A 27,282-nucleotide genomic window follows, 5' to 3' on the forward strand; every position below is an offset into this window, starting at 1 on the left:
AAAAAAATGGTATGGTCAAGTAAAACATTCTACTTCAAGAATGCTTAAAATTGACTTCTTGAAAATTAGCAATGAAATTAGTTCATGCACTACCAATACAACAAGTTGCTGTAACACCAATACAAGTTGTTGTAACTGTACTTTTTTTAATTTGTAGAGATAAAAATTAACAAAGGTTTGGTTAGCATCTTGGCCTTTGAGGCATGTCTACCTTATCAAAGGAAAACACAAAACTACAGGCTGCAATGTGAAATTTGTTCACAGTATTATTCTATTTGCACTCATACACAATTTTAATCTACACAAAGAGAGATATGTATGTGAGAGAGTGAGAGTGGGGATTCCGGCGGCCACCAATGGCCCGCTCATGCGACGGTGGCTCCGGTGTTGCAGCCTGCTAACAATGGTGGTGGTAGTGCTCGGGTCATCCGGCAACGACGGTTGAGGGTGTGCTGCTCATAATCGACGATCTGAGCTGCTATGGCGGAGAGTTCGGTTTTCCGGCGACGCGAGTAGTGACGACGGTGGTTTTCTTGCAGTTCAACACATCGGTGGTGGCTTTTCTGAGGGTAACACCACAACTCCGACGACGGCGCTAGGGTTCCCCGTGATCTCAGATGGCGTCAACGGTAACAAAGGGTGTTCAGATGTAGATGTAGGGTTTTGAAGGTTGGATGAAAGATACGAGGATCTTGGTTGAAGCAGATCTTTGATGGTCTCTTTTTCTTCCTTGGATGGAACTCCCATTTCTCTTTGTTGATTGTGCACTATCATGAAGTTAGGAACTTACGTGCTCATATGTAAAACCTAAAATCTTCACTGGCGAAAACCCCTTTTATGAATTGATATATATAATAATTATACTATAATTATAAATAATTTTAAATTGTAACTTGAGGTATGTGAGGTAACAGTAGCGTAGCTAAATAATATAAAATTTATTTTTTTAATATCATTACTCACTTGAGCATTGCAGGGGTGTTAGCCTAGTTAACACCCACTTTCACCAAGGTTTGAGTATTTTACATGTATACTCCAGAGGATATTGACTAAAGATTTGAGGATTGACCCCCTCTCTAAGTTTAAGGTATTCTAAATCTCTTATAAGGTTTAAAGGTTTTCACATTTTTTAAGAGTTGAGTTTAAACACTCCGCTTGGACACACAATATCCAAGTATAGTTGAAGGTGGTGCGACCACTTCATGTAAAAATGGCTAATAATTTTGTCATTGGAGGCTATATGTTGGACCTACCAATTAATGACAAGGAGATAACGTTGACATGTTCTACAAACGGGCTTGACCCAAGAAATATTCTAAAAAAACGGCATGACCCAAGCATTTAACATTGACATGTTAAACTTAAGATTTTGGTGTAGCCCAATTATTTTTGGCATGGCCCACATATTTTTCTGAATTTGGCATAGCCCAAGCACTTCTCGGAGAATTCTTAACATTGGGACATCCTTGGGTATCCCAAAGAGTATATATTCCAAGAAGTATTCCTCTCACATTATCCTTTAGGGGATGATCTAGGTGATTATTAAGTTCATTCAAACATGGGTTGTCTATGATCATCTGGTATGTTTATCTATTTTACTTCCTTTTTTCTAACGCTCTACTTTCTAAGTTCATAGTGAAACCTTATAACATTTTTCATCTAATTGATTTTGTGAAAAAAATTATAAATCGTTAAGAATAAAGTATTTTTCAAAACCTTATGCTTTCTAAGGATTTCCAATGTTTTAATATCCTGTTAGGGATATTTAAATCCGCTTTCAATTTGAATTATGTCTATCACCTAGTGTGTTTATTTACTCTCAATACTCTCTTTTTTTTTTTTTAAATGCACTCTTATCTTAGACTGATTTTTTAATCATGGTGATGTTACTAAATAGCATAATTTTTTGCTCTTATGTTTGCCTAATTGTTCAAAATATACTTTTAAAAAAAGTAGGTTAAACAAACTTATCAAATATTTGAAAGCCCATTTTTTGCTAAGGATTCCCGGAGGATATAATATCCTGTCGGGATATTATAAACTTTTTTTTTTAAATAGAATGCATAAGGCAAACAAAGAATAAGCCATGAACTACTGTTATATTAATCAAAAATGGTGTTTTTCCGATTTCATCCCAAATTGGGATCCATCCATTAGAAGCACCTAATAATTTTCCTAAAGCAAATGGTTAAAGATGGCTAGAACTTTGTCCTAAAATCAGGATCACTCCATTCCAGATATCAAACATTTTTCAAACACAAAAATAAAATTGTTCAAGAACCATCACCACCACAAAGATAAGGACATAAAAGGTAAATTGTTTTTCAAACCACATCAGTGGCCTTCCTCCTCATACCACCAGAAGATTTGGAGCGAGTAAATGAAACATGTGGCAATGAAATAACTAGAGTAGTCTTTTCCTTATTGACTTTGGTATCCTAAAAGATCAATTTGGAGATTCCTGGAGGAGTTCAAAACGGATCAACAAGCAACCACACCTATTTTAATCTGAGCCTATTGTCACGGAGTTACTTTCTCGACTCGTGTACGACTTTAGATCACCGTCTAAGTAAGCCATGTCGACTTAGTGTCGTTGGGTTTTAGTAGCAGAAGTCTTTAATGGGAGTGTTAGATCGCAAGTAAAGTGCTTGTAATGCTTGAAACACAAGTATACAAGTAAAAGATTTTGTATCGCAAAGAAAGTTTACAAGAGACTTTGTTGTTTACAAGTGCTAAGGGATGTCTCAAATGAGACCCCAAATCCTCTATTTATAGTAGTTGGGTGCCTCTCTAGAGTGTTCTAAATCTAAAACACTCTTTACAAACATCTACTAGATAACTCCAACTAAATATCATGATATTTATGCCATAGTTTGCTGATTTCTAGAGTCTTTTAGGGTTGTTTTGACTAGCACTTTCCAGGATTTTCTAGGCCCTTCGGCTAGAACTAGGTTTTTCCATGTCCTCAAGTTGGCTAGAACTTTAAGGGTTGTTTCGGAGTTTTTCGGACAACTCTTGAAGTGACTAGATTAGCCCGGAGTGTTCTAGAATCCGGGTATTCTGAGTTGAATTTGTGTCGGACGTGACACTATGGTCACTTGTAGCCATCGATGGTCGATAATTGATATTATATAAATTATTGTTTTTTATAACAAATATGCACTTTACATTTGAGTTGTTATGCTATATACTTATATAATATCAATTATCAACCATTGTGGGCTTGCTTTGTTTGTACGTTATGCAATTGTGTTCTTTTATGCAATAGGCTATTGCACCGTATACATAATTGTTTGTTTGATCTAGTATCGCGTTTGGGCTTTGGGCCTGACGCGCACATGCTGCTTGGTGTCGTTTTAGTATGCCACGCGTATTTGTTTGGTGGATTCATTATTGCCTTATTATCTAGCCAGATGCCTTCATATTTAGTTTTACGTTTTGTAGGCCATGTGTTTACCAAGCATATGGTTTATTATGATGATTAAAGATGATTCATGATTATTGTTATTGCTTGGCGACTGCCTTATTTTCAGCCACAGATAGCCTCAAATAAAATGAAACGCGAAATCTCTACCTGGCATGGCAAGTTGCAGCTACGAAAGAGATTCGTATAAACCTCCCGGTAACGTTTTAAGTTCATATCTCTAAGGCCATTGTGTTATGCAAATCATACTTGATTTACAAAAATATTAATAACTTCTTATCGCGTTTTCCTAAAACTGTTTTAGATATGTTTATAGTGTTCAATATGTCGACAACAAACGAGAGATAACTTCCACCACGTCTACAACATTTGGTTGATGGGGGTGATCGGATATTATCGGCGCATTCTAGAGAAATTAGACGATCTTACTCGTGCGAAACAAGCGGAACTACAAGCTGACGCTATACGCACATCATACAACAATCAAACCCTCCCGACTTAAGGTACCATTTTGTGCATCATGGCCAATTCTACATAAACATGCTCATAGTTCAAGATAATACGACTAAATATTTACAAACTTGTTTATTTTTTAATATTTATACGATTAGGCCATCAACAGGTTCCCAATCTAAGTTCGACCTACAAGTAGTGATTAGGTCTCAGGTTCATGAAATACGAAATCATAGTGCATAAGCAGATTTCTCTAAACATTCATACTTGGTTTCTAATCAATATCATCTTCAACAGGGACCCCATCATCATCAACGTTGTTAACACGTTCACATTCATCAATCCACTCACTATATCTGTACATTTTTAACAATCCACCATGAGTGTGAGACAAAGACAAAGAGGGTGAAGAGTGTTGAACTTACATGTCTATTGGCTCTGTCAAAGCTGCAGGTAACAGAATGAAAGAAAAACTAGTTACTAACGGATGGTTTTAATTAAAAAAACATGTAACGGGTCACAGGTTTTCGCTATTCTGATTCTAACAAGTAAGAAAACTGAATATAAATTAATATTTGTTATTTCACAACCTCATTCTTCATGTACCAAATCAGGATTTCTTTTAACTTTATTGATTTACCAATAACAGCAAACACAGAAGTAATACCTGTGACAGTAGTGCTGAAGTTCTCCTGGCAAATTCTGCAAGACGCCTCACCAATCAAGTTCTTCATATCACTGAAATCACAGAAACACCAAATATAAGCTTATTCATTCAAGGTATGGCTCACATCCACATCAAGAAGTGTTTTGATATTTAAAGATTCATACAACTGATAATTTAATCATTACTATTTCAAAAAAGACACAATCTGCTAAAATTTGTTTTATGCAACTGATATCTTAATTCTAATATTTAAAACCAGATGATCACTTTCAAACCACCACATTAGTCTCGACTAATCATTAATCATCACCTATGACCTAACCAACACGCCAGAACCCAAAATAAACCAGATAATAAATAAACGAGTTGAATGCCATTTTAGTCCCTGTGGCTGAGCCATTTTGCCAGTTTAGTCCAAAGGTTCCATTTTCGCATGTGGGTCCAAAAAGGTTTCACCATTGCCATTTTAGTCCACTGGGTTAACTTCATCCATTTTTTCTGTTAACGAGAAGGGCATTTCGGTCATTTTATATGTATGCCCTTCTCGTTAACAGAAAAAATGAAGTTAACCACTAAAATGGCAACAGTGAAACCTTGAAACCTTTGGACTAAACTGGCAAAATGCCCCAAACCACATGGGACATTTAACTCTAAATAAACACTTACATACGGCATTCAACGCTGGTTCCATGGTTGCAAAAGGGGCAACTAAACACCGTGTCGAGTTTATCCATCCGCTTCTTAGGTGGCGGCTTTGCTCTCGACTTCCTCTTTCCCATTGTGCAAACTTCTTCCCTGAAACCAAAACCATCATCACCAAACAAAAAAAAATTGCAACCATTTAATAAAAACATACAGTTAAAAAAAATTCATCAACTTCTTGAATGTGACTATATCATACACTTTTTATACATGTATATCAAACCCTAATGCTATACCTAACATCATATATTCATATTTCTCTGATTCTACAAATGTTGAATGAAAATTTAGCATCAATTTACGACAAAATAACGAGATTTGAAGCAAATTCATTGTAACAGATTATGAACAATCGAAATTACCGGGCAGATCAACGAAACGAACGCAACGTAGCTTAAAATCTGCAAAAACAAACATAACAATGATGAAAAAGATAATTCAACCACAGATGTATATGAGGAATCGAATTAATCGAGCAAAATCGAGCGAATTTTGTACCTGATCGAATGTATTAGGGTTACGAGACGAATGATTTAGCCCTAGAAACGCCAAAGTTATGATTTCGGAGTGACGGATTGGGAAATATATGAACATGTCGGTTAAAGTATATGATATTTACGAAAATGGTACTTGTTTTATTGTAAATGTGTATATGTAGTCCCTCTAACAAAATAATTTAGATGCATACTACTTATCGTTAACGATTATACACATAACCCTAACCCAATTTGAAATGTTTAGAATCTCAAGTTAACAAAACAATCAGTTACTTTATTGGAATGTTTAGAATCTCTAGTTAATAAAACATTATTACTTTATAAAAGTTTCAAATAAATTGATAAAAATTTAGGTTTTGATAAAGTAGCTCTGCATCAATTGTTTGTTAGTTTCTGTACACTTAATCTAATCTTTGCTTGATTGTGTCTTAAATGTTTGTGAAAGAACAAGTCTGATGTTGACATATTTATTAACTGCTATATAGTGCAACAATCACATGCCTTATGTTCTTGAATCTTCTAGCTTTGAGTTTTTATTGAGATCATCATTAATGGGATGGTTGGTCTCCATTTCAATCATGTATCGCAAAATGGGTCCAAGCTGACACGAGCCTGAAAACTTGTTAGGAACCAAACATGATCCAAACCTGAAAATTTGTCAGACACATGAACGCGAACTCAACACGAATATTCATAGGTTGATATGAATGTGACTTGTTAACAAGATTTTTTTCTTTTTTTTTTTTGTAAATATTTTGTGTGTTAATACTTTAAATTTAAATTTACAATTTTACAAAAAATAAATAATACAAATGTATATTAAACAATTGCATTTTAATTATTAAATATATTAAACAATTGCATTTTAATGATTAAATCTTATGTCAACATCTCTTTTAAGTTTTAAATGTTGCTCTAATATACCCAACCAATTAAATTTACGACATATAACGCATATTAAAAACATAAAAAATAGATGGATTAAAAGGGTTAACTAGTGAACCTGCCAGTGGAAACGAACCCGACTTTTTTAATTAAATGGGTTCGCACATTCATCCGGAATTGATCCAAACTTGCTTATACTCAATCCAAACCTGCAAAAATTGTGCTTGATTTCCTGTCATGATAGGAATTCACACCCCTAATCACAAATGATGTTGTTGACTCAAGAAATAACATTAATACATAGTTATATGATAATAATAGAATTTAATTCACATGTTTGTAATTTTGTTAATAATCATCAAAGAAGGTCCATTTATAAATTCAAACTCAACAGGGACTATTTATGACACTTCACCAATCTTCCCCACAAATCTTTTCCATTTTCCCAAAACCCTCACTAACATGCGCCATTCTTCTACTAAAATGAACCAACCTCCATAACCTTTCAATGGCTTCCTTCAACCACCCCCATCCTCTTCAACTCCACTTTTTCCCTCCAAAATCCAACACTCTCACATCCAAAACCTTCGTATTCTTCCCCATAACACCTTCTAAACTCAAACACTCTCCAATCTCCCTCACCGCACGCGCCGCTAGCACGCCGCCGCCGCCGCTGCCGGAGACACAGCAATACATTCTCGATATTCTTGATGGTGAAGATGTGAAGTCTATACCGTGTGTGAGAACTTACGAGAATGATTTAGGTAGGTTATCGGTTATCGGAGATGTTGAATTGGAACAGGCGCTTACGGCCGCCGCCGCTGACGGCGGCGAAGCGGCGGAGGAACATATTGCTCATGGTTTGGATGTTATGGTGGCGGAGACGGTGTTTCCAGGTCATGCTGATGAGCATAGCACTATCTCCACTAGACTGGTTAGTTAGTTAGTTATTGTTAGTTTGTTAATTTGTTATTTAATACTTTAAATAATTGAATTGCTATGAATTTGTTTGAAATTAGTAATTGTTTATATGTTATGTTTGGTTTACATTTTTAAGCCCTAATTTAAATCCAATGAATGTTATTTATTGGTATGTATTTTAGACAAGATAAGGTAGGGGAGATTGGGATGGTTCGGGCATGTGAGGGGAGATAGATGTTGGCCGCGGTTAGAACTGTCGAAATTCTCGTAGCAGAGAGGAGGAGAGGCAGGACTTGGTAGGCTTGCACTTGTACCTCTATGAGGACATGATCGGGGATAGGACTTATTGGAGATGTCCGATTAAGGTATCGATTAAGGTATAAGTCCTATCCCCGATCAATCGATCATGTCCTCATAGAGGTGCAAGTCTACCAAGCCCTGCCTCTTCTCCTCCTCTCTACTACAAGAATTTCGACAGTTCTAACCGCGGCCAACATCAATCTCCCCTCACATGCTCGAACCATCCCATAACCTTAATCGGACATCTCCAAATCTCCAATAAGTCCTATCCCCGATCATGTCCTCATAGAGGTGCAAGTCTACCAAGCCCTGCCTCTTCTCGTCCTCTCTACTACGAGAATTTCGACAGTTCTAACCGCGGCCAACATCTATCTCCCCTCACATGCCCGAACCATCCCAATCTCCCCTACCTTATATTGTTAGTACTTTTGATTGGTTGTGCTTTGCTTATTTAAGCCATTTCCTAAGAAATGTGGATATCTCGACTACTTTACTTAGCCACACTATTTGAATTTGTTATACTTTGTATGTTAAAAATTGATTTTTTTGTACTTTTGAGGGTCTCTATCGAGGTAAGGTTGGCCCTCATCTTACCCTCCACAGACCCTGCCAATAGCTTTTGCTACAAGTGGGATTCTATTGGGTACGTTTGTTTGTTTAAATGTTATTTATTGGAATCTGAGACTACATAGTTGTCAATAGCGAATTGCGACAAGCTACTTATATGTTACATAGCGATAGAAACAAAATAGCGCCCGCTATTTCATTAAAAAAATTTAAGAAATATTTTACATGCATGTTTCATCTAAATACACTTTATTACATGTATATTTCATCTAAATACACCTCTTCTTTCAATCGTGAAACAAAAAACCCTAATGAGCATCACTAATTATATTTATCAAAAAAATAAATCAATACAAAAAAGTCGCTATTTGTCACTAAACACCTTATTGCGCCATATGGGTGCATCGCTACGTAGTGCGCTATAGCGAGCGCTATAGCTGATATTGACAACTATGTGAGACTAAAAGGTTCAAATGTATAATTTGTTGAAATCTGTTTATCAAGATCAGTTTATGAGTTGGTAAGTTGGAACATGTTTGTAGATATATATATCCTGATATTGTGAAATGGTAGCTAAGTTACTTTTTTGTGACCTAATTCAACAGTTTTTGCCATCTAGAAAAGTCAAAGAGAGAGCAAAAAGGCTCAAAAACTATTTAACTAAAGAGGTTCTTTCGAGCACGACGTCTACGAATATACTCGCTATGACATTCCGCCAAGTGACTTTAAGGAAACTTTGGAATTTTGAACTTCTTTTGTTTAGGCCCGGAACAACAAGAGATATGAACGATCTTGTGAATGCAAGAGAGGTTAGAATGCAATCTTCTTTCTTACAAATAATCGGTTTCATACTAAATTTAGAATTACACTGATTATCTGATTCTGATTATTGAAAGTCACATAAAACCTTTCACATTTGCAGGTTCCTGCTTCGTTCACCTTGAGTTCCTCAGATGAAACAACGATATCCATGCTTGCAGAAGTGATATCTGTTTCTGCACTTGAAAGCACCAAAAAGGACTTTCTCGATAATTCATTAGGCGTATCATCATATAACATTTTCCGTTTATTTAAAAAATCCGAAAAAGTTACATCAAAAGACTCTTCGGTCATCTTATACAAAGTACTCGAAGATGAAGTGGTAGAAAATGCTAAAAGTCTTCTTGAAACATTTAATTCCATGAAGGAAAGTTATACGCCTCCGGAAACCTTGTTGAAGTTTAACTGGTGGCCGTTGTCGGCAATTTCTAAGTTGGAGAAAATCGGTGGTCATGAATTTGGTGCTTGGGTGACTGAATATGTTCCGGCTTATAAACTGCAAATTGATAGTGAGAAAATACGAGATTTGAAGTTTGAAGGGTGGAGAGAATTTGATAAAAATAGGTGGGAAGTTCTTCTTACCCACTCTCAAATGGTATTATTATTCCCTTTTAAATTATTTAATCAAATCTCGTATGAAATAGTTGTACCGTGTGAAAAGTGTGATTTATATATGTGGATTGGGTGCTTGCTATTGTAATCGCCCTTTTTTCAAATGGGTACAATTATTTATTGAAGAGTAAAATGCCATTTTCGTCCCTGAGGTTTGGCCAGTTTTGTGACTTTCGTCCAAAGGTTTGTTTTTCCGCATATGGATCCAGAAGGTTTGAAATCTTGCCTTTTTCATCCGGCTCGTTAACTCCATCCATTATTCTTTGTAAAGTTAAGGGTATTTCCATCTTTTTTGTTAACTAAAGGGTTTTGAATACCTGTACTTTATGCTAAATGCTTGTACATAAATTGAAAAAGACCGAATTGCCCTTTAAGTTAACAAAAAAGACGAAAATACCCCTGTCTTAACGGAGAAAAATGGATGGAGTTAACGAGCCGGATGAAAATGGCAAGATTTCAAACCTTTGGAACCATGTGCGGAAAAACAAACCTTTGGACGAAAGTCGCAAAACTGGCCAAACCTCAGGGGACGAAAATAGCATTTCACTCTTTATTGAATAACAGAAAACCCGTTTAGTGTTTTTCATAGTGATGAATTTCGTGTTGATTATGTTTTCAGGTATGCTTGGCTAACATTTTGGATATGTATTATGAGGATTTATTCACACTCCCGAATAAGAAAGTGCCATACAATGCAGCTGCCAAGATTACTAACATGCACATAAAAAAGGTACTAGAAATTCTTTTTAGCTTTATTGACGTGTCAATTTGCGTTTTTTGTATATTAATTTGATCAGTAGTTCAGTACAATCCCAGTTCATTGTGCATTGAATCTGATTGTCAAAAACATTGTGTGACAAGTAAACCTTTCGAACTTTTTTGTTCATATTCAACAAACGGTTCTCTGTAATTTGAATTAATGTTTAAACATGCTATCTATGCCTTCATTGTTTCTTTAACAATATGTGATTATTTAAGGTGATGTTTGTCACGTATTTGTTGCAGAAAAGTAATTCTTTGGTGAAAATGCTATCAACTATCATCATAAGTGGATGCTTCATTGCTGCCATTGGTGCAATGGGTCGGGCTTATTTTCCCAATTTCCAAAACACGCAAAAGCATATCAGAGCAAATCAACAGTCTCAGTCGTCACATACTGAATCAATCCGTCTTTGGTCCATGGATTCAGCTATGGTATTATGCACAAATACGCACATATGACCATCACCATACATACAAACATATACATAGGGTTAGGTTCATGAGAAAACCACTAAAAACATGAAAACCGGGAAAATTACTTCAAACCAGTCTTTTAATAATTTTTCCGTTTCTTTTAAGTATAGAGTTACTGTTGTAAAAAAAAATGATAATATATGTTTAGTTCACGAATGTAGCTTGCGAAGTTACATATATGTAGTTTACGAGCTACATATTAGTATCCCATGAACTGCTTATATTTTTTATTTTAACTAGTGGGTTACCACCAGCGCTCCGCAGCGGGTTTGTAACGTAGATAAAAATAAGCAAATCGCGAGAGTTAAAGTTGTTTGATGTTTTAGTAAGGGGCTAAATATGTCATTAAAGTTGAGGGGCTAAAGTTGTTTGATATAGTTAAGGGGCTAAACATGTCGATATTAAAGTTGAGGGGCTAAAGTTGTTTTAGTTAAGGGGCTAAACATGTCATTGTCAAAGTTAGGAGCAGAACATGTCATTATTAAAGTTGAGGGGCTAAACTTGGTTAATGCCAAAGTTGAGGGGCCAAACTTATATTTATAGTATATAATATATAATATAATTTGTTTCGTTTTGGCAAAGATTAATAACATATAAAAAGAATAGAAAAAAGAGAATAAAAGTTATGTTTAAAAGTGGTTTTCTCAAAGTTTTCTAGTATCTTTTAAGTTTTCTTATGATCTCTTCGCTGCATATCTAATTGTACTTTTTTTGTAAATAGTTAGAAGACGTCTGCATTTCAATTGTCAAAAAAGTTCAGTCGGTGTACGGGTGGAGTGGAGAAATAAGAAAAGAAAACGGTGGTGGTGTATCCACGGGTCAACTCCCTGACTACATGAGAAGACTCGTTCGCGTTGATAATGACGTCTCACAAGCTTCCATTCCAACCAATGACAACGATCAAGAGTTATTAGCAGCATCTGGCCATAAAATTGCAAGTTATCAGGTTTTCATTCTTTGCTCACGTTATGCTTTATTTCAGATTTGTTATTTTCATAAATTTAATATATTTGTATTCAAATTTCAGATTGTATTATCATCTGAAGGGAAAATAGTCGGATTCCAGCCCACGAGTCTTCTTGCTGTCAATAATTGGGCATCAAACCCCTTGACTGAAGAGTTATATGGGAGGAAAAAACTCTCGCCCGGTAAGCAAAATGAGGGTCGAGCGGGTTGGGTAACGGGTTGAAAAGGTTTTGGGTCCGATCGATATTTTTTAAAGTGGGTCAAAACAGGTTGGGTGGTTTGGCCCAAACACATTTGTTCCTTTTGCTTTAAATTTTCTAAATGATTAATATGTTAAATATGATTAAGGGGTTTTATGTATGTCGTAAAGTAATCCTATTTGTTCAGCACATGAAATCTTTATCTTCCTTTCGAATTATGTTGAACAGGATTCTTTGAACCCTCTCTGAAAATCAAACGGCCGACAGAAGTGATCCTTTTAGAGCTGGTGATGTCGGAAGTTAGCGGGTCACAGTTTGTGTTGCTGAGACCGGTTAATGTGCCTAAGGACGTTTAGGTGAAAAGTTAACATAGTATGCACCTACGGAGCTAATCAACTGCATAAACATGATTACATTGTTTTTTATTTTTACTTATTAATCTAGATGTATATTGAGATCAAAATCTTCATGTTTTTCATTGTTTAGCCTTCAATTTTGACGATTTTAATAATTTTGGTTCTCATTGTGGCATTTGCCAAAGGGACTTCGAATGGTTTAACCGTACATAAACCGTAATTTGTGATCTTTTGTTTCTTGGTACCGCTACTACTTATTATGGTTCGCTAATATCCATCGTTGGAGTCACTTCAATTACTTCTTTCTAATGGTTATTTGTGCCAGTTCTAACACCACCTCTTTCTTCCGATTGGTGAGTTTGCATACGAGACTTTCGTCTTCTATATTCATACCACCACCGTTGTTGTCACTGTTAGACTTATAGACCCCGCGTATGTGGGTCTAAGAACCTCAATAGGGTGCATGGGTTCTTTATTGTAAGAACTGTGTAGATTACAAGACTATGAGCGAAGAGCTGAGAGTACGAGATATAATCATCACGGTGGATGTTAAACAGCTCATATTAAACCAAGAGTGTACATTCTACTATCTAAGTAGTAGGGATAAGTTTGGATCACAACTTTAACTTCTTTATAAGTGTGGTACGGATCGCTAACTTATGTCTTCCGAATCTTGATTGGGATTATGATTATCCATTATAGATTCTTATCTACGTATGATAGCGATCGCCAATATATATTCTCCGTAATCTTGATAGTGATTACCACTCAACACTTGCATAATAAGTGTTTACATAAATACTACAATAAACACACTAACTTGTTCTCTTGATATCTTTGATCTTGAGTCTTATATGAGATGTGTTTAAAACATCTTAAGATTGTTACAAAAGGCTACAAGTTTTTGTTGGCTAGAGGTCAAGTCGAAGTGATGTGCAACAACCTCTTAAAAAGTTGTTATACGGTAAGTCTACAATAAGTCGTGCGTCAACCATGCTTCTTTTTTTTTTATCACTTTTCTCACAAATTTCTAGTTGTTAGGTTTAGTTAATTTTTATCTTTTGGGGTCGGTTCTTCGGGTAGGCTGTCAAAAACCCAGACCCGCAAAAAAGATCAAAATCAAAGGTAAATTTGCTAAACGTTGATGCAAACCGAATCCAACAATTTATATCTATTAACAGAGAAAGTTGAATGAAAAGTAGGTGGAATATAATAGAGAAAGTTGAATGAACAGTAGGTGGAATATGATTAACAAAGTGAAATATACATAATTGTTTTTTTTTAATTTATATCTATTAATAGAGAAAATTGAATGAACAGTAGGTGAAATATAATAGAGAAAGTTGAATGAATAGTAGGTGGAATATGATTAACAAAGTGAAATATACATAATTGTTTTTTTTAAGTGCCTACTGAAAATCAAATTTATTAATTAGTTAAATGCTTACATTTACGATGAGGGTGAATTGTGTCATACTACTGATACCCCTTCGTTGGTTGTGGTTTTTTGTATTTTACTTTCAAACCTTCAACTTCGCTAAAATATGTGTTTAGCCCCTTTGCTTTTAAGAAAAAATTTCTTTTTATTGGTTAACTTTGTTTATATACGTGTTTAGGCCTATGCTATAACTTTTGTAGTGTAGATGTTTAATCTTTCTACTTTTATTCCTCTTAGTGATTGATCATGGGCTTGTGTATCTTGCTTTTAAACCTTCAACTTTGCTAATATACGTGTTTAGCCCTTCTGTTTTAAAAAAAAAACTTTATTTTTATTGATTAGCTTTGTTTATATGCGTGTTTAGTGCCTTTGCTTTAACTTTGGTTATGTACATGTTTAGTCCCTCTACTTTTATTTCTTTTAGTATTTCATCTTTTCTGCTTGCTACTGTGACAAACCAACCCGGGGGAATAGTGACCGTTTGCTATTGGTGGACAAACGCTGTTATTCCTGGACTTTAATAAAGTTACTCTGTGACGAGCGTATTTTTACCTATGTCTCGATGTAATTTTTATTGAGATTGTGTTATGAGTAGTATGTTCAAGTAACCGAAACATAGAAATACATGTTATATTGAGATATATTCTGCTTACCGCCCCGCAAAGCGGGCGGGGCAGAACACTACTTTAAGTAAATCTTGATGCAAACTTTTGTCGTTCGGGTATCTTATGTCCCAACCTGAGGATCGAACCGAAATTGAGTAACTAATAATCTAGATTCTAGAACCTTAGGACCACCCGAGCAATAAGGGTGTAAATGAGCTAAACGAAGCAAAGCCAGAGCCTAGAGCCTGTCTAAGCTCAACTCGTTTAACTTCTGAGAAGCTCGACTAGTTTCGAGCTTTTATTTCTAAAGCTTGAGTTCGGTTGGTGAGTAGTTTGATCTAGCTTTAGCTCAGCTTTGTTTATTAATTTACAAGAAAGCAGTGAATTACAATCGTTTGGTGGCAACTGTCGACTTAGCTTCCGTTGTGTTTTCCGGCGACGGAGGTTGATGGATGGAGTTATGGTGGTGGCGCATTGTGTAGTTAATGTTTTGGGTCTACTTCTGTCTCTCAAATTCCATACATATCCAGATGATAATAATTACTGTTGCTTGACACGAAGATTAGTAGGATGTCGTATTCGTATTCATTTTCATTTGAGACAGAAGAGTTAAGCCCCCAATTTGGTTGAATTTATTCGTTCATAATTAAAGCTCCTCTATTGAATTTAATTTAATTTAATTTAATTTTTATCTTTCGGTTTCTTGTGTTTGTCCTATTCATATCACACTTTCTTGGAAAACAAGATATGTGATGTATGCATTCATCATATTAGAGTTCCACTGAATCTTTGATGTATGCATTCATTATTAGAGCTCAACTATATGGATGTTAATTGTGTTTTATTTTTAAGGGATTTCGTTTTAAGTTTTTATAATGATAAAATACACATTTTTTCCTATTGTGTTTTAAAAAAGAGGCAATAAATTGGACATACTCAAGTCATTGTGTTTTACGTCAATTGATGAGTTTATGGTTGTTGGTTCATTGTGTGTAATTCATTACGTTTTTCAATTGTGTTTTTTAACACAATGGTAAATCACATATATTTAGTCTATTATGTTTTATAAAACAATAATAAAACACATTGTTTGTGTGTATTTTGTCAATTGCGTTTTAATTTAAACATTATTTTAATCCATTACGTTTCATAAAAAGACACATTTTTTTGTGTTTTTAGTCCATTGTGTTTTAAATAAACACATTTTCTTTTTGTTTTTAGTCAATTGCGTTTTAGGGAAAAAAAAACCCATTTTTTTGTTTTTAGTCAATTGCGTTTTAGAAAAAAATACATTTTTATGTTTTTAGTCCATTGAGTTTTAGAAAAAGCACTTTTTTGTGTTTTTAGTCAATTGCGTTTTAGAAAGAAAACTTTGTTTTGTGTTTTTGAGCCATTGCATTTTAGAAAAGACAATTTTTTTGTGTTGTTTGACCATTACGTTTAAAAAAACATTCTTTTTGTGTTTTTAGTTCATTGCGTTTTAGAAAAAAAAACCAATTTTTTTTTTGTGTTTTTAATCCATTGCATTTTAGAAAAAAAATCATTTTTTTGTGTTTTTAATCCATTGCGTTTAAAAAAACACTTTCTTTTTTGTTTTTTGTTCATTGCGTTTTAGAAAGAACACTTTCTTTTGTGTTTTTAAACCATTACGTTTTAGAAAAAAATTATTTTTTGTATTTTTTATGCATCGCGTTTTACGCATCTAGGTTATTGAAAACTTTTTTTTTTCAAAAGTATAGCAATAGTGTGCTCGTTTTAAAGATAAAAAACGTTCATTTTTATAGTGCAATTTTTATAAAAAAAAATAATGTCATATGAAAAGGTTACTAACGTTTTAAAAACGAGGGGAATTGGAGAGGGAAACTATTGAATTGGATGGACTAGGGGTGAGCAAAAGGAAAAACCCGACCCGACCATTACCCGACCCGACCCGAGAACCGATCAAACATAAAATACAGAACCGATTCACTACCCTAAATATAGGGTCGGTTCCGGTCCATAGGTCCAAGTCGGGTTTCACCATGAAAAGAACCGAGAACCGACCCGACCCTATTTTATATGAAAAATTGGAACCGATCTAAATACCTAGGTACTTGGGTTCGGGTCAGGTTGGGTATATTTTCGGTCCGGACCTAAACTTGCTCACCCCTAGGATGGACTAGAATACCCTTAGAAATCTCACGTGCATCCTTGTTTTTATTTAATTATATCCATTTAATTCAAACCCTTGATTACTAAATTCATGGTCAAAATTACTTCTTATTCTTGCTACCCAAATAAACTTCCTAGTAACTATCACTTTTAACCTATACTGAGGGGTTGTTTGGGATTGCTTATTTAACTCAAAAAGGACTTATTGACTTATGACTTATCCAAAATGAGTTTTTAAAAAAGTGTTTGGATGAGCTTATAAGGTTGGAAAAGTCAATAAGTCAATGTGTTTTAAAAAAGTATTTGGATAAGCTTCTTAGGTGGAACAAGGTAATATTTCACGAGAAGTTAAAATGAGTTTTAAAAAGTCAAGATATCCTAGCTTTTAAAATGACTTTTCCACCTGAAGGGGTATGGTCCCAAAAAGTCGCGCAAACCTCCGCCCAGGTTGCGCATGAGACCATACTCCTTATTTCAGAAAACTTATTAATAATATCCACGCGCGACCTACAACACGTTATGGTCTATCCCGCGCGAGGCAGGGCCCACAAAAGGCTCAGATATCAGCACTTAGCATAAAACAATGGAACAAATGAGCATACTAACCCCGCGCGGGTTAGTTGCTGTCCAACAAGGACCACACAGTAGGGAAGCGCACGGCTACCTACAGTGGTACGTAAGGTACAAGTGGCAGTAAAAGGAGCCAATGAGCGTCTAGCAGGCTCTGGTCAATCGTGCGCCACGATCGCCTGACGAGAAGTACACAAGGACGCCTACGTGGCACCAATCAGAGGACGGAGACAACTGTCCCACGATCTCCACTTGTCTGCTGATGACAGAAGGACAACAAGGCCGACAACAATGACACGTGGCTCCAATCAAGGTGCGCCAGCACCGACGAACGTCTAGAAGCCACTAAGCGGTCGACGCCAGTGAGACAAAGAGCATATCCATTTTGTTGTCCGCTTCCGGCCCAAGGCCCATCAGCCCGTAACCCCTTACACCTCTCCGGCTATAAATAGAGACCTCATTCCACAGGTTAAACATTCTATTCCCTCCACTCTCACTCTTAGCACTTAATTACTCTCAAAGCAGTCGCTTATTCTCACGCCGGAGCCTGGTTAAGAGGGAAACCCCCACATTCCCCTCTTAACGAGTAACGGTGTTCTGTTTTGCAGGATCGATTATCAAGTCGGAGCTCAAATATCCATAAGAAGATTAACCATTATGAAAGGAACATAAACCAATCTTAATTAACTCCCTAATTAGATCAGTGTTTCTTCATTGGCGCCCACCGATTTTTTCTATAACCACCCTCATCTTCTTTTATTTGAGCCTTTGACATCTTTTTCATCCTTCGACTATGGCTGGTCAAGGAACCATTCCAGAGTTCGGTTTCGGAACCAACTCTAACACGGCGTTGGGTGAAGGAATCCAAAACTTCCAAGCCCAACAAATCGAAGAAATCGGCGAAGTTGAAATCAACAATACTGGGGGTCCGCGCGAGAGCATCACCCGCATCACCCAAGTGGTCACCCCAGGGAACAACGGAGAAGGACCTTCGCACACAGCGCCAGCTCAAAATGTATCTGCATTACTAGGCTTACCAGAAGGCGAAACACCAGCCTCGTGGTATGCCAAGAACATCGCCACCATCAATGCAGCATACCAATCGCTGATCGCGCAGCAAGCAGTTTTGACGGCAGAACCGTCCCTGGTCACCCCTCAGAGTCAGGGGGTGCGCCAAATGCCCCCGCCCGCCAATCTACAAGGCAGAATCAACAGGCCTCCCCCTACAAGACGTTTAAGCGTACAAGACACGCGCGATACAAGAGGGGAAACGGATAGTTACTACGACTATCCGTCGAACCTTCAACGAGGCCCTGTTCACAGCCGGCTCACGCCGCGCAATATGAACAACGAATGGGAAGAAACGGACCCGTATGATCCCACATGGGAAGGTGACGAGGAATCGTCAGTCTTTAATCGTTTACCAAAAAACCATGAGTACTACAAGCCAAGACAACACATTGGCTACACAGAGGAAGCTGAAAGAGATTTCCACCTGGCATACCGACCAGCGGAAGCTGCGGAGCACTCCAAGTTTATCCCGAAAATTGCACTCGCGCCGCTTTCACGAGAGAAGCTACCCCCGACTGTCGGGAAATTCAATGGATTGACTGATCCAGACGATCACGTCAGAACATTCACGAGTGTGGGCTGCATGGGAGGTTGGAACATGCCCATGTGGTGTCACCTGTTCATTCAAACTCTTACCGGGGCAGCTCGCGCCTGGTTTGACAGCCTTCCGCCTGGGAAGATTAAGTCATAGACAGATTTCAAGACGCAATTCTTGAGCTACTTTAGCCAACAACGTCGCTACCAACGCGACACAGCCGAAGTAGAAGATATTTGGCGAAGAGATGGTGAAGGTCTGGAGGACTTCATCACGCGTTTTAACAAAGAATGTCTGGAAATAGGCGGCGTCAGTGAGCAACTCATGCGCTGTCACTTCAAGAAGGCCATACGCTGCGATAGTCTCATTAGAACCATCACAGGCAAAGATGGAATGCCAAAGGAGTGGGATAAACTAATGGAAGCTGAGCCAGAGAAATGGGTTTTGAACCGCAAATACCCAGAACAGACTGTGACAATCGGCCACGCCATTTCGTCAGACATCCAAATGCGTTTAAAGCAATTATTGTTTCGAAACATGGATATATTTGCCTGGACCCCGGCAGACATGACCGGTGCCCCGCGCAACATCACCGAGCATTGCTTAAACACGTACCCCTCTGTCGAGCCAAAGGTCCAAAGAAGGCGCAGCCTAGGAGCAGACAAGACGAAAGCAATGAACAAGCAAGTATGTGAGTTGCTCAAAGCCGGGATCTTGCGAGAGGTAAGATATCAGAGTTGGGTTGCGAACCCAGTGATGGTCGAAAAGTCAAACGGCGGATGGCGCATGTGCGGAGATTACACCGATCTCAACAAGGCGTGCCCAAAGGATTGCTATTCTTTGCCTGAGATCGATAAAAAAATAGATTCTCTCGCGCCATACCGATGGAAGTGCTTTTTGGATTGCTACAAAGGATACCATCAAGTTCAGATGAAGCTAGAGGATGAAGACAAGACAGCGTTCAGAACTGATCTTGGAATCTTCTGCTACACAAAGATGCCTTTCGGCCTGAAGAATGCAGGCGCGACATATCAACGCTTGATGGACAAGACCTTCGCAGGTGACATCGGAAAGCATATTGAGGTTTACATCGATGATCTAGTGGTTAAAAGTCCCGAGGAGGACCAAATGTTGAAAGACATCGAAAAAACGTTCAACTCATTGCGCAGCGTAAATATGAAGCTAAATCCAGCCAAGTGTTCTTTTGGCATGGAAGAAGGGAAGTTTCTAGGCTTCATTGTCACAAACGGCGGTTTCAAGGTGAATCCAGAGAAAGTACAAGCTATAGAACGAATGCCCTCACCGCGAAACATCAAAGAAATGCAACGACTGGCCGGCCGACTGGCCGCGCTTAATCGTTTTCTCTCCAATCACGCCGCAAAGTCGTATCCCTTCATTAGCACGTTGCGCAATTGTGTGAAGAAACAAGAGTTCAAATGGACCCCGGAGGCCGAAACAGCTTTTCAACAAATGAAAGCGTGTCTGATCGAACTCCCTACCCTGACTGCACCATTTGAAAAAGAGCCCCTCGTACTGTACTTGTCCTCCTCGGATAAGGCAGTAGGGTCAGTATTATTGGTCGACAGAAACGGAGTACAAACCCCGATCTACTATGTCAGCAGGGTACTCACTGACCCAGAAACAAGATATTCCACAATGGAAAAGCTGGTTCTTGCGCTATTACACGCCTCCCGAAGGCTGCGCCGATACTTCACAGGCCATGTGATAACTGTGCTTACAAACTTCCACATCGGCACTATACTACAAAAGCCTGAGACATCAGGCAGGTTGGCAAAATGGGCCATTGAATTGGGAGGCCATAACATCTTGTACAGGCCACGACCAGCCATTAAGGGTCAGGTCCTAGCCGACTTCATCACAGAAGTGCCGGCCGATAAAATCAAGGAGTGCGAGCTGATAGAGACTCCTGAGAAAGATGCAACAGATGACACTTGGATGCTTTACACCGACGGGGCATCAAATTAAGATGGCGCGGGAGCAGGATTGCGCCTAGTGAGCCCAGAGAATCACGAGTTTACTTACGCCATTAAGTTGGACTTCAAGAACACCAACAACGAGGCTGAGTACGAAGCATTTCTGGCAGGCTTACGCCTCGCCATCAAAATGGGAGCCAAAAGCTTGCGCGCACACGTTGACTCACTCCTGATAGCCAGTCAAGTAAATGGCATATACGACGCGAAGGGAGAAGTCATGGCTTTGTATCTGGAACAAGCGAAAGAATTGCTCCAACAATTCAAATCTCACAAGGTTATACACATCAATCGCTCCGAAAACAAGCCAGCTGATGCCTTGAGCAAGCTTGCCTCGACTTCCTTTCAACATCTTGCCAAAGATGTAAGGATAGAGGTACTCAAGAATCCATCGGTGCTGCTGCGACAAGTGAACGTGATCGAAACGGGCCAACCTTCATGGATGACACCGATAATCCAGTACTTGCAAGAAGGGGTACTCCCTGAAAACAAAGCGGAAGCGAGGAAGATCCAAAACAAAGCCCTACACTATGAAATGAACGGCGGTATTTTGTACCGAAAGTCCTTCCTGGGGCCACTACTGCGCTGTGTGGACCCCCAGGATGCGAACTACCTGATAAGGGAGATCCATGAGGGGATCTGCGACATTCACTCCGGACCACGGATGGTTGTCGCGAAGATCATGAGCGCCGGTTACTACTGGCCTGGTATGCATGTCGACGCACTGAAGGAGATCTGCAAATGTGACTCTTGTCAGAGGCATTCTCCAAAAACACTGCGCCCCAAGAACGATCTTATCCCTGTATCCACTGCATGGCCCTTCCAGCAGTGGGGAATTGACATGGTGGGACCCTTCCCGGATGCTCCCGGCGCCGTAAAATTCATCATAGTGGCTGTCGATTACTTCACAAAGTGGGTGGAGGCCAAAGCCCTTGCATCCACCACAGCTATGATTGTGCGCAAGTTCATCTGGGAGCACATCATATGCAGATTTGGCCTCCCGCTCAAGATTGTAACAGACAATGGCACCAACTTTGCATCGGAAGATCTCAAGAAGTGGATGAAGGAGATGAAAATTGAACACACTTTCACATCTGTTGCGCACCCCCAAGGCAACGGACAAGTGGAAAGCGTGAACAAATGCATTGTCGAGGGAATAAAGGCCAGATTGGGGACAAGGCGACGAGGATGGGTTGATGAGCTCCCGAGCATCTTATGGGCTCATCGAACCATGCCAAAAACAAGTACCGGCGAGACGCCTTTTAGCTTGGTCTATGGATCAGAGGCAGTTATCCCGGCGGAGATTGGCCTACCCTCACCACGCATGACAGCGGTCAACACAATTGACAATGAAGCGGAAAGACGCCTTGACTTAGACTTGTTGGAAGAAAGGCGCGAAATCGCGCGAATCAGAGAGGCCAAGTACAAGACCCAGCTGGAAAGGTACTACAACACAAGGGTCCGCATTTGTACCTTCACTCCAGGGGAATACGTCTTTCGCGACACTGAAGCGTCAAATGCAGAACGCCCAGGGAAGTTGGCACCTAAATGGGAAGGCCCATATCTGATCCACGAGGTCCTGGGCAAAGGGGCCTATAAGTTACGCACCCTAGATGGCCACATCTTACCACGAACATGGAACGCGCAACAACTGCGCAAATGTTATATGTAACTTACTTCGGCCTTGCGCCCGTTTTTACTTTCCTATGTCGGCTATACGCCATTATCAATTAATGTATGAAGGCCTACGCGCCTATTCCAGACTTAACGAAAACATACGACATGTTTTTCTATTACATTTTTTCGTTACAAATGCATGCTAAACTTTTGATTAGCGCGAAAACACTCCAGCATTTTAAAAATTTGTTGACAAGAACCGCCTCCAAGGTCCTCCGCGAACAAAGCGCGAGACCGGGCGATCACCTTTTACTTAAAAGACACTTCCATTTATTCGAGCTAGTTTAACCTACGTTTTGACAGCAATGCAATAATTGCAACGGAAAAAACGAACACGATTCATATAATAAACTTGCGCAACAGCGCAGCATTTACAGTCTAAGTTGCAAAAGACAATTACAAGGCACAGACGCCTATCAACAACCTATTCAACAACCTATTCTATTCATCGCGTCGATCACCATCATCATCTCCGTCATCTTCACCATCGTCATCGTTGCCATCATCATCACCATCTCCACCGTCATCACCAGCTGGTTCTTCATCGGATAATTCGACGGTAACTGGTGGATCGAGGACTGCTTTAAGACGCTGACACCAGTCGTCTTTATTCAAAGATTCCACAACCAGATCCATGATAGGCAAGGTAAGGTTGTCATACGAGTTTTCAGCATGTGCTAGCGCAGCATCAGCATGTTCAGTCACCGAGCAATGGCTTACATCAAATTCTTGCCCTAGCATCTGCTCAACGTGACTGGCACATTCCAAGTAACCTCCTCGATGACCCACCGCACGCGCCGCATCCGTGAGAGCAGCAACGGCGCGATCTAGCTCGCCAGCATTTAAGATGGAGTTGGCAACCTTCAACAAAAGAAAAGCATTAAGGACAACCCTTAGCAAGATGGAAACATAAAAGACAGAAGTACAAACTTACCAGCACTACTCCACGAGTGCGCATCCATTCAGCCTCCGAGACAAGCGTATCAACGATGCCTTGGGCCTCGGAGTAGTTGGTCTGAGCCACGTTAAGCGCGGCAGTGCTAACAGAACGCGCCTCCTCAGCTGTAGCAGCCTTAACCTTCTCGGCCTCCAGGTCGATCTCCAACGACTCACATCTGTCGATTTGCTCGTTCAAGCGACGTTTGAGCTCCGCAATCTCAGCGTCCTTGGCGTGGAGATCTCTGTCCTTGCTGGACAGCTGCACCTTGGCCTCAGATAACTCAACCTGGAAATCGACAAAACAACTTAGGCCAGTGTGTTAACAACATAGCAAGAATAAATGAAAACAAATAAACTAACCTCCATCTGCTGCTTGGCAGCTTTCTCTCCATGCGCCTCCTCTACCTTCGATGTCAAATCAGCAACTTTAGCCTCAAGATCAACAATCTTCTGTCGAGCCGCGTAGGCGCGCTCGTTGTCCTGGGCGCAGATACGTTTGAACTCGGCCTTCTCCTTGGTCAGTTGCTCCTCAACATTGTGGAGTTTCTTTTGCAGGCCCTCGCGGCCCCATTCTTCGGCCTTCTTATCGGCTTCAAATTTGGCTCTCTCCTCATCAAAAGCAGCCTTGGATTTTTCAAACTCAGCAATGCGTTTTAACGTGCGCTCACGATAACCCTCCCAGTCGGCGCGCTCTCTAACCATTGTTCGCCATTCGCGAACTATCTGGTGATTGGCAGCACGAGCGTTGGCCTCTCCAAGTATAAAGGTGCGATATAACAATTCATGGGGCTTCGCCCTTTGCCGATTGACCTCTGCAGGAGTAAACGAGTTCAAGAACCACTCGCGGCAAGGGCCGAACTCATGGAAGGTATCTTTCTGTTTTAAGTTCCAGGGGGCTTGATGAGGAGCATCACCGCGTTCTTCTTCATTATAAGTTTTATAATAGATATCACCAACGGTGTCCTTCGCCCCAATCACATTTGGGTTATAACCCCCAGCTCCACCAGAGCTCGCGCCGCTAGAGGCGAAACGACCTGACCCCTTAGAAGTAATGACATGCGTGGAGTGGGTAGGTTTTGCGACCTCAGGCCCTTGAACATTAACAGGCTGATCCATAGCCTTCTTCTTTTCTAACTCCTTCTCCAGGGCCCTCTTCTTCGCCGCTTCGGCCACCCTCTCCTCCTCCGCCTTCCTTTTTCTCTCCTCCTCCTCCTTCCTCTTTCTCTCTTCTTCATCCTTCCTCCTCTTCTCCTCCTCAATCTTCTTCTTCTTTTCTTCTTCTCTCTTCTGATTCTCCTCCGCCTTTCGCTGCGCCTCAGCAGCCTTCGCGGCGTCCTGAGCAGCAATATCAGAGGACTTGATGGTAATCTTCGGCCTCTTCGACGCAGCCTCATTGAACGTGACACCCTTCTCAGGGGTCTTCTTCTTGATCTCTGCAAAAATAATGCAAGTACATTTAAGCAAAGTAAAAAGTATTAAGAAGAGAAGCAAAGAACATACCCGGAGAAAATTTATACAACGAGCGCAAGTTGCTCGTTTTCCCAACCACGGGAAGCACAACAGCAGTAGGCGCGGAAGCCACACCAGCCGTGGTTTCGCTCCTACCTCTCTTCCTGCCAATCAGCTGGGCAGCAGCATCTTCTTCTTCAGCCTCATCATCTTCAGGCATAGATGGGGTCGCGCCAGCATCAGGGTTACGAGAACCCGCGCTCCCAGAGCTTTTTGAGCCGCCCGCTCCAGTTTTTGTTTTAGCTGTGTGCGATAAGCCTTCAAGTGAGTCACTGACTATAACAAAATCGTCTAAGTCACTTTGTCGAAGGCGAAGAGTACCTTTATCAGCAGCAGCGGTTGCGCGACTAGGGCCAGTCCCCTTGCTGGTCACTTCAGAATCTACCTTCGTCTTCTTCTTCTTCGAGGGTTTCTTCTTTTTCTCTTCGGGGTCAATCCCCAGGTCGCGCAACACACCTGCAAAGATGTTAGACCACGAACTTAGCTTTCCGCTGGAAGACCCTACTGACTCCTCGCTGGAAAGATAGAGAATCTCTTTCCCAGCAGAAGTCACAGAGCGCAAAGGACGAGGTTTAGGAAATTGCGCACCTTCAGTCGTGGTTGGCGGCGAAGCAAAGGCACCAGCAACTGTAAACATGAAGTTGCCCTTAATCTGGTCATACCAGCTTTCTTCATCCTCGCGCAATGGGCGCACGCCCATGGAACCACCAAATGTGGAGAAGGCAGCTTGATACAATTGCGCCTCTAAACGTGAATGTAAGTAAGTAACAATTAAAGAAAAGTACTTGAAAAAAGAAAAAGGGTGATAACTGACCTTGATCGCCGATCTTCAACACCGGAACCTCCCTGCTGTTGGGTGACCACTGGTCACTCATCTTAGCCGCCACTAAAACGTTTTCCCCAAACACCCGATTTGGGGTTGGGTTCAACTGCTGATACCACCGGGCATTCTTCGAAATGGGAAGGTCTTCCTTCGGTATTGCTTCAGTCCAATCCCTGAAGGGCATGGCAATCGGCAACACCTCTTCACGGATGAAGAAGAACTTAGGTTTCCAGTCATGGAAACTCTTCGGGGGGTTTAGCAGAATCTTCTTCGCCGCACCACGGCTTGCAAAGGAGAAGAAACCCATCGTCCTCTGCAACTGGTAGAAGGCCCGAAACTTATCCACAGATTGCTCAATGCCATGAGAATGGCACAAGAACTCGAAGTGACGAACCCTAACCATCCCAGGTGGGCTCATCTGCGATAGATGAAAGTTGTAATGATGAAGAATGTGGCCCATGAAGTTTGTAGCCGGCAATCTGAAATTACCCTGAAGAAAGAAATCTTCATATAGGGTAATGTATCCAGGTGGTGCATCAGCCGCGGTCTGGCCCTGAGCCGGATACCGGGCATCCCACTCTGGTGGGAATCGGAAACTCCGAACGATTTGTTCGAAAAGCCCCAAGTCCCATCTGAGGACAGGAACTGGTCCTTCCTCAGTAACAGCAACTTCTTGATGTTCTTCACTCATATCGGAAAAAATTCTGGAAAAAACTTGGAAGATTTAAAGAAATCTTGAAGATGTGAAGAACAAGTTTGAAGATTCAAAGAAGATATTTGAGAGAAAGTAACAAAGCAACGAAGAGAAGTGAGAACCTCTCACCTCTCTTCGATTATATATACCCATCGCATTTAATGCGATGGGTAACCGTGCCGCTTTCGCCGCTAGGCTAACCAACGAGAGGCTGCCACGTCAAGCGGAAAACCAGGGGTGACGGTTACCACGCGCGCGTGGGCCTCACTCTCCTGACACGAAGTGCAACCGCCGCAGTCGGCATGATGACATCCGTGCCAGAGGTCAACTCAAACGTCGCACTCAACGACTTATCCCACCAACCTGTCAGAAGTTCAAATTTCGAAGTTTCCCGCCATAAACATTACAAGTAACTTCATGAAAAAGTTATATGAGCCGCGCAAGCTAAACGTCACCTCCAATAACCTTGCGCGCCTGTTCAGACAAACAATAAATCCCTCAAGACCTGCCTGGATACCAGCGCAATTGAAAACAACAATTTCCACATGCGCCACACCAATCAGGATCAAAAGGACATTTCCCCTATACCCTTATTTCTCTTATTTTTATTAAGTCCAGAGCTCCAACCACTTGCGTTGCGCATGGTGCAGCACTGGACTGGGGGGACTTGAAGG

At 40.2% G+C, this 27,282-nt stretch overlaps 2 protein-coding genes across 2 annotated transcripts; one reads left to right on the top strand and one right to left on the bottom strand.

Annotated features, from left to right (window-relative positions):
* Positions 1 to 3,971: 3,971 nt before the first annotated feature.
* LOC110917092 (transcription elongation factor 1 homolog) lies at positions 3,972 to 5,860 on the bottom strand. Its single transcript, XM_022161710.2, has 6 exons — positions 5,745 to 5,860; positions 5,609 to 5,647; positions 5,211 to 5,339; positions 4,545 to 4,615; positions 4,303 to 4,324; positions 3,972 to 4,233 (listed from the first exon to the last, which is right to left on the bottom strand). Exons 3-6 carry the CDS (start codon positions 5,321 to 5,323, stop codon positions 4,152 to 4,154), a joined length of 288 nt encoding a protein of 95 aa, XP_022017402.1. The 5' UTR covers positions 5,324 to 5,339; positions 5,609 to 5,647; positions 5,745 to 5,860; the 3' UTR covers positions 3,972 to 4,151.
* Positions 5,861 to 7,027: 1,167 nt separating this feature from the next.
* Positions 7,028 to 12,842, top strand: LOC110915713. The gene is made up of 8 exons (XM_022160447.2): positions 7,028 to 7,562; positions 9,022 to 9,225; positions 9,339 to 9,830; positions 10,467 to 10,577; positions 10,853 to 11,041; positions 11,805 to 12,029; positions 12,111 to 12,231; positions 12,478 to 12,842. Exons 1-8 carry the CDS (start codon positions 7,137 to 7,139, stop codon positions 12,603 to 12,605), a joined length of 1,896 nt encoding a protein of 631 aa, XP_022016139.1. The 5' UTR covers positions 7,028 to 7,136; the 3' UTR covers positions 12,606 to 12,842.
* The last annotated feature ends 14,440 nt before the right edge of the window (positions 12,843 to 27,282 follow it).

Source organism: Helianthus annuus, chromosome 16, assembly GCF_002127325.2.
Source record: "Helianthus annuus cultivar XRQ/B chromosome 16, HanXRQr2.0-SUNRISE, whole genome shotgun sequence".
Lineage (NCBI taxonomy): Eukaryota > Viridiplantae > Streptophyta > Magnoliopsida > Asterales > Asteraceae > Helianthus > Helianthus annuus.

Excerpts from the sequence above, each read along its gene's own strand:
- LOC110917092 (XM_022161710.2), bottom strand. The coding sequence starts at position 5,323 with ATGGGAAAGAGGAAGTCGAGAGCAAAGCCGCCACCTAAGAAGCGGATG. Across the intron at positions 4,616-5,210 it reads ACCAGCGTTGAATGCCGTAT|TGATATGAAGAACTTGATTG; the intron begins GTAAGTGTTTAT and ends CTGTGATTTCAG. Across the intron at positions 4,325-4,544 it reads CTTCAGCACTACTGTCACAG|CTTTGACAGAGCCAATAGAC; the intron begins GTATTACTTCTG and ends TGTTACCTGCAG.
- LOC110915713 (XM_022160447.2), top strand. The coding sequence starts at position 7,137 with ATGGCTTCCTTCAACCACCCCCATCCTCTTCAACTCCACTTTTTCCCT. Across the intron at positions 9,226-9,338 it reads ATCTTGTGAATGCAAGAGAG|GTTCCTGCTTCGTTCACCTT; the intron begins GTTAGAATGCAA and ends TCACATTTGCAG. Across the intron at positions 12,232-12,477 it reads GAGGAAAAAACTCTCGCCCG|GATTCTTTGAACCCTCTCTG; the intron begins GTAAGCAAAATG and ends TATGTTGAACAG.